At 40.8% G+C, this 10,652-nt stretch overlaps 4 protein-coding genes across 4 annotated transcripts; 3 read left to right on the top strand and 1 right to left on the bottom strand.

Annotated features, from left to right (window-relative positions):
- Positions 1-2,297: 2,297 nt before the first annotated feature.
- On the bottom strand, positions 2,298-4,762 carry EAF02_007013 (uncharacterized protein). Its single transcript, XM_038903061.1, has 3 exons — positions 3,981-4,762; positions 2,785-3,926; positions 2,298-2,734 (listed from the first exon to the last, which is right to left on the bottom strand). The coding sequence occupies exons 1-3, from the start codon at positions 4,599-4,601 to the stop codon at positions 2,608-2,610; spliced, it is 1,890 nt and encodes a 629-aa protein (XP_038757382.1). The 5' UTR covers positions 4,602-4,762; the 3' UTR covers positions 2,298-2,607.
- A 924-nt stretch (positions 4,763-5,686) lies between these two features.
- On the top strand, positions 5,687-6,706 carry EAF02_007012 (uncharacterized protein; the record flags this gene model as incomplete). The annotated part of the gene is made up of 1 exon (XM_038903060.1): positions 5,687-6,706. One exon carries the CDS (start codon positions 5,687-5,689, stop codon positions 6,704-6,706), a length of 1,020 nt encoding a protein of 339 aa, XP_038757381.1.
- A 783-nt stretch (positions 6,707-7,489) lies between these two features.
- EAF02_007011 (uncharacterized protein) lies at positions 7,490-8,350 on the top strand (the record flags this gene model as incomplete). The annotated part of the gene is made up of 1 exon (XM_038903059.1): positions 7,490-8,350. One exon carries the CDS (start codon positions 7,490-7,492, stop codon positions 8,348-8,350), a length of 861 nt encoding a protein of 286 aa, XP_038757380.1.
- Positions 8,351-10,020: 1,670 nt separating this feature from the next.
- On the top strand, positions 10,021-10,320 carry EAF02_007010 (uncharacterized protein; the record flags this gene model as incomplete). The annotated part of the gene is made up of 1 exon (XM_038903058.1): positions 10,021-10,320. The coding sequence occupies one exon, from the start codon at positions 10,021-10,023 to the stop codon at positions 10,318-10,320; it is 300 nt and encodes a 99-aa protein (XP_038757379.1).
- Between the last annotated feature and the right edge of the window lie 332 nt (positions 10,321-10,652).

Genomic DNA, 10,652 nt, shown 5'->3' with positions numbered 1-10,652 from the left:
TACTTAAGTTTATATTTTATCGATCTAGCGCTCCATGGATCAAATTCCGAGAGGGTTGCGATGCGCCAACGAGAATACTGAGGAGATTCGGAATTCTGGAATTTGAATTGGGAATTGGTACCAGACGACTTGAATATTTTCTTTTTCTTGATGGGTTATTGATACAACGAAATTAGAAACTTCTCTCTTATCACAATCATCAATCACTTTAAAAAAAACATCCAAGATGAGAAATTTCATTCCAGTGAATCGAGATGTACCTAAGTAGGTATACAATGAAGAGGTCGAATATATTGGATTGGACGATAAAGTTGTGAGTGAATTGATCAAGGAAAGAAAGAAGTAATTGATAATTGGCAAGCAATGTGTGGAAGTGATAACAGTCGTCGGTATCTAGGCAGAGAGTCGGTAGGTAGGTTGGTGGTATACTGATACAATACAAATGAATGGAAGTATCTTGATCTCGATTGCCGTTTCCGCGACGTTGAATTGTCAACCCGTTCTCTTAATAATATGTTGGTAGGTAGAGGAAGAGAGGAAGTTGATTCGATTCGATTTGAGTTTGAGTTTGAAAGATCATCATACGATTGATTCTTCAGCCAGCCAGGCAAAAATGCGCGCCTAGGAGAGAGAGAGGGAGAGAAAGGTATGAAAGAGAAGACGATTAATTAAGTCAAGTAAGTTGTGAGTGAGGTTTAAGGAGAGTTCCGAAAATTGGGTTGTTGGTTAGATTGATCGATTGATCGATTGATTGATTGATTGATTGATTGATTGATTGATTGATTGATTGATTGATGATTAGAGAAGAAGCAACTCATCACGACATTCCATGTTTCCCTTATGATGTTATGGATTTCCTTGGAAGTGTTACCTACGACCTAATTACCTAGGTATGATATTGACATGTCCAAAATTAGAAGATATACTTATTATCAACGGTACCTCGGAATCGAGATGTCAAAATATCATGGAAAGAATCGATCCAAAATAAAACAAATTCCTTAGAGATGGTTCTTCATATTCGAATCCAACAACAATACACCAATTTCTCATTTTCTTGGGGTCACAAAGGATAATGCCCCATTCATTCCAGATCTGGACTTTCTTAATCTCACTCACGTAGGTGTAGTGTAGTTGGAGTGAAGCGTTCCTTATTTTCCTCACACTCTTGGGAGTGAAGAGAAAGGTGTGGTTTGAGAGCTGCGTTCTTTTCACGTTATGACATCGTAACTCTCATATGATTGGCTGATGAATGGGTCTAGAAGAAGAAATCACCCCTGCATGCTCGAGTACCTAGAGAGAATGTGAGCTTTGATCCCATGGATGTAATTTATGTAGTGGAGGTAATCATCGTACAAAGTACGGAGTAAATCATCCATCCTGATTGATTCCTCAGGCAGGTAGGTATACTCAGCTCAACTCAACTCGTAGAAGAAGAGAAAGGGAAAAGAGGTTTCCCATACAAAGAATAAGTCAAAGAATACTACCGGGACTAGATCTATCTTCACTACCTACTCGTCTCATCCCTTCACTCTTCCACAATCATTCTTTTTCTTCTTTCTTTCTTTCTTCTCTCTTATAATTTCTTTCTTCACTCCCACTTCCACTCCCACCACTATACCACCTCATCCCATCCCGTAATATTCTCTCCTCTCTCCCTCCTCTCCCTCCTCCCTTCAACATCCAGCCTCAATCCAAGCCCCACAACCACCATCTCATCCTATCCCAATGATCCCATCCCCAATCCCCGTCCCCTTCAACGCCACCAACACATTCCCCGTCTCGCCCATTAACCGAATACCTACACACAACCACACCACACACTTCTATTGTAACCCCATCCAGAACAATTTCCACAGAAATATCTATGTACTCGATTTTCCTACTCGGAACCGGCGCCTTGTTAAAATTGAATGTACTGTAACACTTTCTTTCTTCCTTCCTTTCAATCATTCAATCAATCCACAATTTCGGCAATTACATAACCATCCATCTATCCCAGAAATCCAAGGTCCAAACATTCCCCTCTTATCTTTCTTTTAGGAAATACTAGGTAATCAAGACTCAATAATCAAGACTCAAGGGGACTATCGTCTGTCATCTATCATCTAGAAATCATCAAAAAAAAATACCTACTGACCTACACTCCAAATTTACCACAGTTGTAAAATGCCACCCATCACCCTCCAAGTTCCAACATGGCGGGGTCCTATGGAATACAAGAGATTGACTAAATACCTACCTGCGCCATGCATCCCAGCCCTATCACTCACAAATCAAAGACATCATTACAATCACAAAACTTTCACATCACTCTTCAACCATCAAAACAACAAATTCATGTAATAATGTTCATTCTCTCCAGTAAATTCTGCACCGAATTAACGCCATCTAAAACAGACTCGCATTCTATCCCACCAAAAGAAAGCGGTGTTTCATCAAATCATCCACCGCCCTAATCCCTCCGCGGCCTCCTCAATTTCGGGTCATGAGAGGGATATCCCTTGATGAATGCCACCCCGTATGTGTAGTCGTCCGTAGATGCATCAATCAAACTTTTGTTTTTGGACCGAATATTGTACGGAATTTGGTTAATATATAGTCAATTTAAACAGCACCTGCAGAAACCATCTTCTTTCTCAAGTGGTTCTTGTACTCGGCGATAGTACCATCCCATCTCTTGATGGTTTGGTTCTCGCAAACCATAATATCCTTGGCAATCTTATCGAGTAATCTATATATAATTAGCACATGATTCGTTTAACCAGAATCAAAAATGCTTACCTGAAATCGTGAGAAACAACAACAACACCACCGGTGAAAGCATTGATAGCATCAGCCAAACTGTCAATAGTAGGAATATCCAAACCGTTGGTAGGTTCATCCAACAACAACATGTTTGGTCCATCGATAGCCAACAAAGCAAAAACAATTCTGGACTTTTGTCCTTCGGAAAGAGTACCCATCAATGCGGTTTGTGATTCACCACTGAGACCATACTTTCCAAGTTGTTGACGCCAGTATTGGTAATCTTGACTCTTTGAGGCATACTTATCTCTGACGAAGTCCAATGCGGACTTGGTGAGATCCAATTGTTCAGAAGAATGTTGAGAGTAAACACCCATCTTCAAATGTGTGTGACGAGAAACAGTTCCTCCAGTAGGAGAAAGCTTTCCAGTCATAAGACGGAGAAGGGTGGATTTACCAACACCGTTGGGTCCGACGAGAGCAGTACGGGAGTCCATGTCAACACCAAGGTCGAGGTTTCGGTAGAGATCATCCTTGGAATCACCGGAGTATGAGAAAGTGACATCATCGAAAGACAAAACTGGTGGTGGAAGCTTCTCAACATCTGCGAATCTGAAAGTGAAGACACGATCCTCCTCAACCTTTTGAATGAAACCATCGGCCTCCATCTTGTCCAAAATCTTTTGTCTAGATTTGGCTTGTCTGACCAAGTTGGCATATGTACCAGCTGAAGCGATGAATTTCTTAATGTGAACAATTTCATCTTGTTGCTTTTGGTAAGCCTTCATTTGGTTGACTTCTTGTTCATATCTAGTCTTCGCGTAAGAATCGTAGTTACCACCGTAGTAGATGAGTTGTCTCGAGCGCATATCGATCATGTTGGTGCATACACCGTTGAGGAAATCCATAGAGTGGGAAACAAGGATGAGGGTTCGGTCCCATTTCTTCAAGTATTCTTCCAACCACACGCAGGCTTCCAAATCCAAATGTGCAGTAGGGTCATCGAGAAGGAGAAGGGAAGGCTTGACGAAAAGAGCTTTGGCCAAAGCGACACGCATACGCCATCCTCCAGACATATCCTTGGTCTTCTTGTGGATAGTGACCTTATTGAAACCGAGACCAGTCAAAATGAGGGATGCACGAGTCGAGAAAGTAGATGGATCCATGGTATCCATACGCTGTTTTCCATTTAGCAAAGTACACGGTATATCTTATCTTTTGAAAAATCTTACCTCGTAGAGATCCAAAAGGACAGGAGATTCTGGTCCTTCCTCTTCCAACAAACGCTCGGCTTCATCATCGAGCCTCTTCATCTCATTCTCTGCTTCTCTGACGACCCATTCCAAGGCACCCAAGTCACTAGGAGGAGCACCCTCGTTTAATAAGTAGATATCGACGTGATCTGGAACAGGGTATTCGCGCATATCGATAGCCTTGAGAAGAGTAGACTTTCCGCAACCGTTCTCTCCCAAGAGACCATAACGACGTCCATATGTAAGTTCCATGGTTGTATCGTTCAAAAGGACACGACCGTGGAAAACCAGCGATGCGGATGTAATCTTAACGTCACGACTTTGCTTGAGGGAACTGAGAACACCAGTTGTAACACGATCAGAGAGACCATGTTTATCCATTTGTGCTGCCAATCTCTTGACTTCATCCATATCCTTTGTCGCAGGTTGCTCCTCATCAGGGAGAACATTTCCATCACCGTCGGTGGCTAATTCGCCAGGTGTTGTGGTACCAGATGCAGCCTTGGAGCCAGCCTTTGATTTGGAAGCAACAGTCTTCTTTGCTGGCTTTCCTTCGGCGGCTCTCTTCGCATCACGAGCGGCTTTTGATGCTGAAACCATGTTGATTAATTATTTGAAGTTATCGTGATAATAATCGATTGTTGAAGGAAGAAATTCTTTGATTTCTTTCTTTTCTTTTTTATCGAGTTGACCTTTTTTTCAGGATGATCGTAATGATGGTGGGGAGAAATCTTTTGGTGGGGGTTTTTTTCTTACACTAAAACACTTCAAGGCTTTTTCATTATCGATTAAGTTAGTGCCACCTGGATTGGGCAGGAAGTTAGTAATTTATGAGTGTGTGTTTATTAATGGAGAGTGGTTTACCGTGGAATATCGATTTCAAGTTCACACTCGTAATTGCCGACTTTTATTCTGATCTTTAGGATATACATTTATCTACAGTGAAGAAAGATTTGTATTGAAGAAACATTTGTATTGAAACGAAGGTGTAAAACATCTTAGTGACTTGGCATAATGTAGTAAAAGTATATCAATCAATTACGGTCTCTCTCTATCTTTCTTCTAGTGAGGTTTGTTGTATACAGTGCATTTGCAACTGCAAGGCTATGTTAGATCACCTCCCCACAGTCTTTCCTTTCACCCACTCCACCAGTCAGGTCCTCTCTAATTCACATTCAAGGCGATAGGCTAAAAATAATCTGACGTAGATAGCGAGCGGATAAGATCACGTGCCAAGGGCTTTCTCCTTGATTGCCACACTGTTGACTTCTGCAGAGTACAAGATTTCAACTTTCAACTTTCTCGCCATCACTCTTGAAATCACTGTTTCACTCTTTAATGCCACGGCTTGCCTATCATTTAGAGTACTTACTCACGTTTCCATCTGATTGGTTTAGAGAAAGCATGCATGCCCAATCTTGAAAGTTTATCAACAATAAGGAAATATGGTCACCATCGAGTACCAACTGTGCAAGTAAATTAGTCATCATATAGATCAACAACATCATGATTTGTCTGTGACAACAAATTGTGAGAGCAAGGCAATGTTCCCCTCCTACTCCAAACATTGTAAACTCCCAGGTTTCAAAAGAATCCACAGATGTATATTGACTCCCTCCATACAATTTACTCGACAGAAAACCAATTCACAACATTATCATTCTAAAAATGCAAATTCATCGGAAATGGACTCTACCATACACATCTTGGGTCTTGGAAATCTGGGAAAGCTCTTTGCGCACTCATTAGCTACAAAACCAAACCCCCCTCCTCTAACATTGTTACTCCATCGCCCAAAACTATATGAAATAGCCAAAGCCAAAGGACCAAAGATTGGGATTCATCATGACGGCGTTTGGAATTGGGAGGGTCAATATAATGCAGAGCTTGTGTCCATGGATGATCTTCCAAGTCCCCTAGATATTAAGTATATATCTAATCTGATAGTCACCACAAAATCTCACAAAACGGCTGAGGCACTTTCCATGATTAAATATCGATTTACCCCTTTGTCAACTATAATCTTCATACACAACGGTATGGGAGTGGTTGAAGAAGTCAATAAGAGCATCTTCCCAGATCCTAAAGAAAGACCACATTATTTATTTGGTATAGCATCTCATGGTGTGTATCGAACAGACGACTTCACAGCTGTCTTTGCAGGCCATGGTTCCGTTATCCTTGGTAATCCAGGGGATGATATTGAGAAGACTCCTCATGGAAGCTATCTCTTGCAACAAGTCATTGACTCAAAACTTCTCGGCGCGAGTGAAGTTCCTTGGGACGAGTTCAAACTCCTTCAATTGCAAAAATTGGCTGTAAATGCAGTCATAAATCCTCTCACTGCCTTGAACGATTGTTTAAACGGTATGATTGTGGAACCTTCCATGGTCGGAGGTATAAGAAGTGACTTTGACGGTCTGATATCCGAAATAAGTCAAGTCTTCTGTTCTCTTCCAGAACTTCAAGGAATTCCGGGCTTGAAAGAAAGGTTTTCAACAGAAAGTTTGCGAAACGCCATTTCGAATGTTGCTTCGGCCACTTCACAAAACAGAAGCTCTATGCTTCAAGATGTTAGTAAGGGCAGTGAAACAGAAATTCATTATATTAATGGATACATTGTGAGAAGAGCACAAGAGTTGGGTATTGAGTGTCCTGTGAATATGAGGATGGTTGCAGATATTCTCGCGGTAGCTGCAAAGTAGAAGGCAATTCTAGATATGCACCGTGGATATATACTAGATAAATCGAACTCGGAAAAGAACATTGAATGTCTGTGTACTCAATCGTTATCATCTCTACCGGCTGTTTGATGGTTGTTCGTACATTCTCCAAGATATGAAGATTGGATATTCACCTGATCGAGCCAACGTTGAACTCCAGCTGAGGGTGTAAGGCACAAATCGGTTCAAAGGGCAAGAGCAAACAAACCGCGAGGCTACCACATCACATATTCACTATTTCCAAGTCAAGTCGCTTACACACATTTTCATCAAAGAATTTCCCAAGATTGATCCATGACATTCACGGGCTCTCAGCCCTACACAAGGCTGTACATGTGATTTGAGAGTAAAGGGGAAAGGCTGAACGTTTTTCAATTCGCGCTGAGAATAACAAATCACGGCGCGAACGCGTCAGTCTCTTCATTTTACTTAGAAATGGAGATCAGTTTTGAGATGGGATCATCTTCAACTTTACAAGTCGGCCCCAAATCGATCTGGCATTCTTTTTGAAAGATCGCCGTCATCTCATTTGGTAAGTCGTGGAGTTTACTACGAAGGATTACCGCATTCTGGTCTTTACCATTCTTTTCTATCCACTTGAATGAAAGGCACTGGAAAGTCTCATTATAACACTTTATTTCTAACATTCTATTGACAGATCCTCTCGAGGTCCTCTTTATCTGCTTCGCAATATAGATCCCTCGATCTTTAAAACAACAGCTCACCGATCTCATCATCTGCGAGTATCCCGCTTCCATCTAAATCATGAATCAACCATGTCAACATCTTCTCGAGAATAATATCAGATCCACCGAAATGTCTACCTATATCCGACCCCGACGTCCTGTGAACCAAAAAGCAACGTTTCATCAATTCGCAAAGCTAGCCCCTGAACTACAAAACATGATTTTCAAAGAAGCTCTTCCCGAAGGCCGAATCATCTCTCTCAAGGCCGTCGAGATTCTCGTCGATGAACCTGATAAATGGACTCGGGAATGGTACGCAGGAGAGAAGTACGGGGGCAAATACAAAAGTGCAAAGCTCGTTGTAAAGACCACTTTACCGGCACTTCTACATGTTAACATTATGGCGAGAGAAGTTGCGTGCAAGGAATATGGACTCGAATTCGCACATTGTTTGAGGAATCCGATATACTTTAATTGGGAAAAGGACACGCTATACATACAATCTGATCGTGCGGTCAAACTGTTCCAAGGGAGTTTACAAATGTTGAAGAGTTTCCAAATTCCGTTATCTCGAGGTCTCGACATTGCTAAGATGGAGGAAAAGCTCAAGTTTTTGATGCTAGGAGAACCTTGTCTATTCAAAAGCACTACGGAGATGATTTCCCGCTTGAGGAATTTGAAGAGATTGGAGCTGAAGGAGGGATGTTTTAGATGGGATCAGAAGATCAAGATTCTGAATACGAGGTGGAAGGAGAGATGGGGAGAAAACTTTATGTACAAATGTGTGGAGTTGGGGAACAAGGAGATGGGGTGGAGAGTGGAGGATAAGAGGGATGGGTATGAGGTTTATGTTAAGCCGAGACGTTCAGAGAGGATAAGAGAGTTGGAGGCTAACAGGAGTCTGGATGATCATGAAGGGGATGAGCGAGCGGGGAGGTGAGATGAAATGGAAGAATTGGGGAGTGCGAGGCGAGGCATAAGAAGAGAAAGACAGGAGGGAGAAAGGATCTCTTTAAATAATCCTACATTTGCACACGTGGGTTAACAATATTAGGTCACCTCTTCAGTACTTTCATTTCAATATTAATTGCAACCTTTAAATACTTCTCATGCAGTTTCAAAGAGCGAAAATATCTATTTGTGAATACCGCCTGGATTTCCAATAGTTTGGAGCATAGTCCAACAGAAATATTCTTGGGCGCCAAAATTATACACCTCGGCCTTTAAAAGAAAGACTTCCAGGCGTCTCCTCGACCTTTCACGCAATGAAGTCAAACCATCCATCTATAGTCTACTAATCCGAATTACTCGGTGCATTATAATCACTACAAGTTCAGTATGTAATCTTACGTTTCCCCGATCTAAGGCTTTCCAAACAGCTTTGGAAATCTTTATTCCTCAACACCTCCTCTCTCTATCAAACTACATAACATAAAAATTATATACAGATGTACACCGGAAGGTGTCTGGTTAGGAGTTCCCTAAAATGAACATCTATTAGAGCGATCTATGTTGAGGTATTACATACGAGGAGCTGTGACGTCTAAATCCTAAGTGTTTCCTTTCATTGTGTGTCTTGTCTTGTCACTTTTGTATATTGTATGCATCATGTTATATTCGATTTCATGATTGCGGGAGAAAGAAAATAGAATTGTATAGGGAGAACGTTGCTCGAGTTTCTCCCACTGAGGTATTGGGATGGTCTGGTTATGGAGTCGTGGATGTGGAAGTAGAGGTGGGAATACTCATGTGGTGCTTTTGGGGGGAATCGTTCTAGAGATTCGATCTACCTCTAGTGTTGAAATCATCTCAAGTTCGAAATCTATCTCGAAGATTAAACATACTCTAAACATCAAAATAACTCAACTCACATATCAAACAATTGGCATTTGCCTCGATCTTCGAGAGCTAAGATCCTGCCCTCGTCCATCTTTTAAGATGGGTACCCCGAATATTTAGATCATCTTTCTTCCCGCCCCTTTGCAAATTGATTCAACACATATTCGTATGTATCTCTTCCGATCATCATTGAATATAATAGACATGGATACCTATTTACAATCACCATAGACAAGGAAATATTGAATCTTCTCACTGATTTAACTTCGAGAACTGCTATACTGCGCTGCGAGAGATCAATGATGAATACCACTATGGATTTGTTCCTAGATTTCGATGGCAATCATATCTTGAATGCGGATGGGATAACGCGGGAAAGTTCATGGATATGATGAGATGCGGTTGGTTATAGGTAGGGTAGTTGTTGAATTGTATAAAACTCATGAGATTATGAGTTCCTCTGATTACTGCTAAAAAATAGTAGTCTAGAGATGGGTGTGGAGGGGAAGAAGTATTCTTTTTATGCTTTTTGTGAGTGAGCTATTATCATGAGAGAGGAAGAGAATTCGCAAGAGGAAATGATGGTTTAGATTGTAGTAAAAAAGACTCTGATGTAATATATGAAATGTATATTTGATGGTATATATCTAGGTGTTATGGATAGAGAATGTGGTCATTGTGTACTCTTGTAGAGCTATATCGTCATACCTATTATCAGTATTCCATAATATCAATTAGTATCCATAAAGAAATAGATAGACTGGACCGAGAATGGATTTTACTACTACTACTACTACTACTACTACTACTACTACTACTACTACTACTACTACTACTACTACTACTACTACTACTACTACTACTACTACTACTACTACTACTACTATTACTATTACTACTACTACTATCCATAAAAAATCCAAACCAACACTAAACCACAAAGTGCCTATTTCCAAGTCTCCAAACCTTAACTCTACACATATGCTCCGCACCCCTCCCATTCCTCCCAAAGAAAAGAAAAATCATAATCTACCTCCAATAACGACTTTTCAAAGCTCTAAAGTAAGTTAGGGTTACACGTGATTAATCACTATAGAAACTTTAAAGGGGGCTAAAATACCTCGCTCGCTTCGAACTGTACCCCATCAACTATGCTAAATACTAGCATTGTCCGAAGAACTTCAACTTTAAGTTCACGAAGAATTTCTTGGAAGGAGGGAATATGGTGTGTGGATTTGAGAATGGTTGTTTAGGTGGATTTGTGAGCTAAGGGGAAGATGTTGGGGATTTTTGGTGTTTGTAGGGAAGGTGTGTTAGGTGTGAGATTTCCTTATGTGGTATAACCTTATATGAGTGATTGGTATGGTTTATTTTGGGAATTAGATAGAATATTGATTAGAATT

Source organism: Botrytis sinoallii (assembly GCF_014898435.1).
Source record: "Botrytis sinoallii strain Bc 23 chromosome Unknown BSIN_011, whole genome shotgun sequence".
Classification (NCBI taxonomy): Eukaryota; Fungi; Ascomycota; class Leotiomycetes; order Helotiales; family Sclerotiniaceae; genus Botrytis; species Botrytis sinoallii.
This window is presented reverse-complemented; position numbering and strand designations above follow the sequence as displayed.

Coding starts and splice junctions, on each gene's coding strand:
- EAF02_007013 (XM_038903061.1), bottom strand. CDS start 4,601: ATGGTTTCAGCATCAAAAGCCGCTCGTGATGCGAAGAGAGCCGCCGAA. Junction 3,927..3,980: donor TCCTTTTGGATCTCTACGAG/GTAAGATTTTTC, acceptor AATGGAAAACAG/CGTATGGATACCATGGATCC. Junction 2,735..2,784: donor GTTGTTTCTCACGATTTCAG/GTAAGCATTTTT, acceptor AATTATATATAG/ATTACTCGATAAGATTGCCA.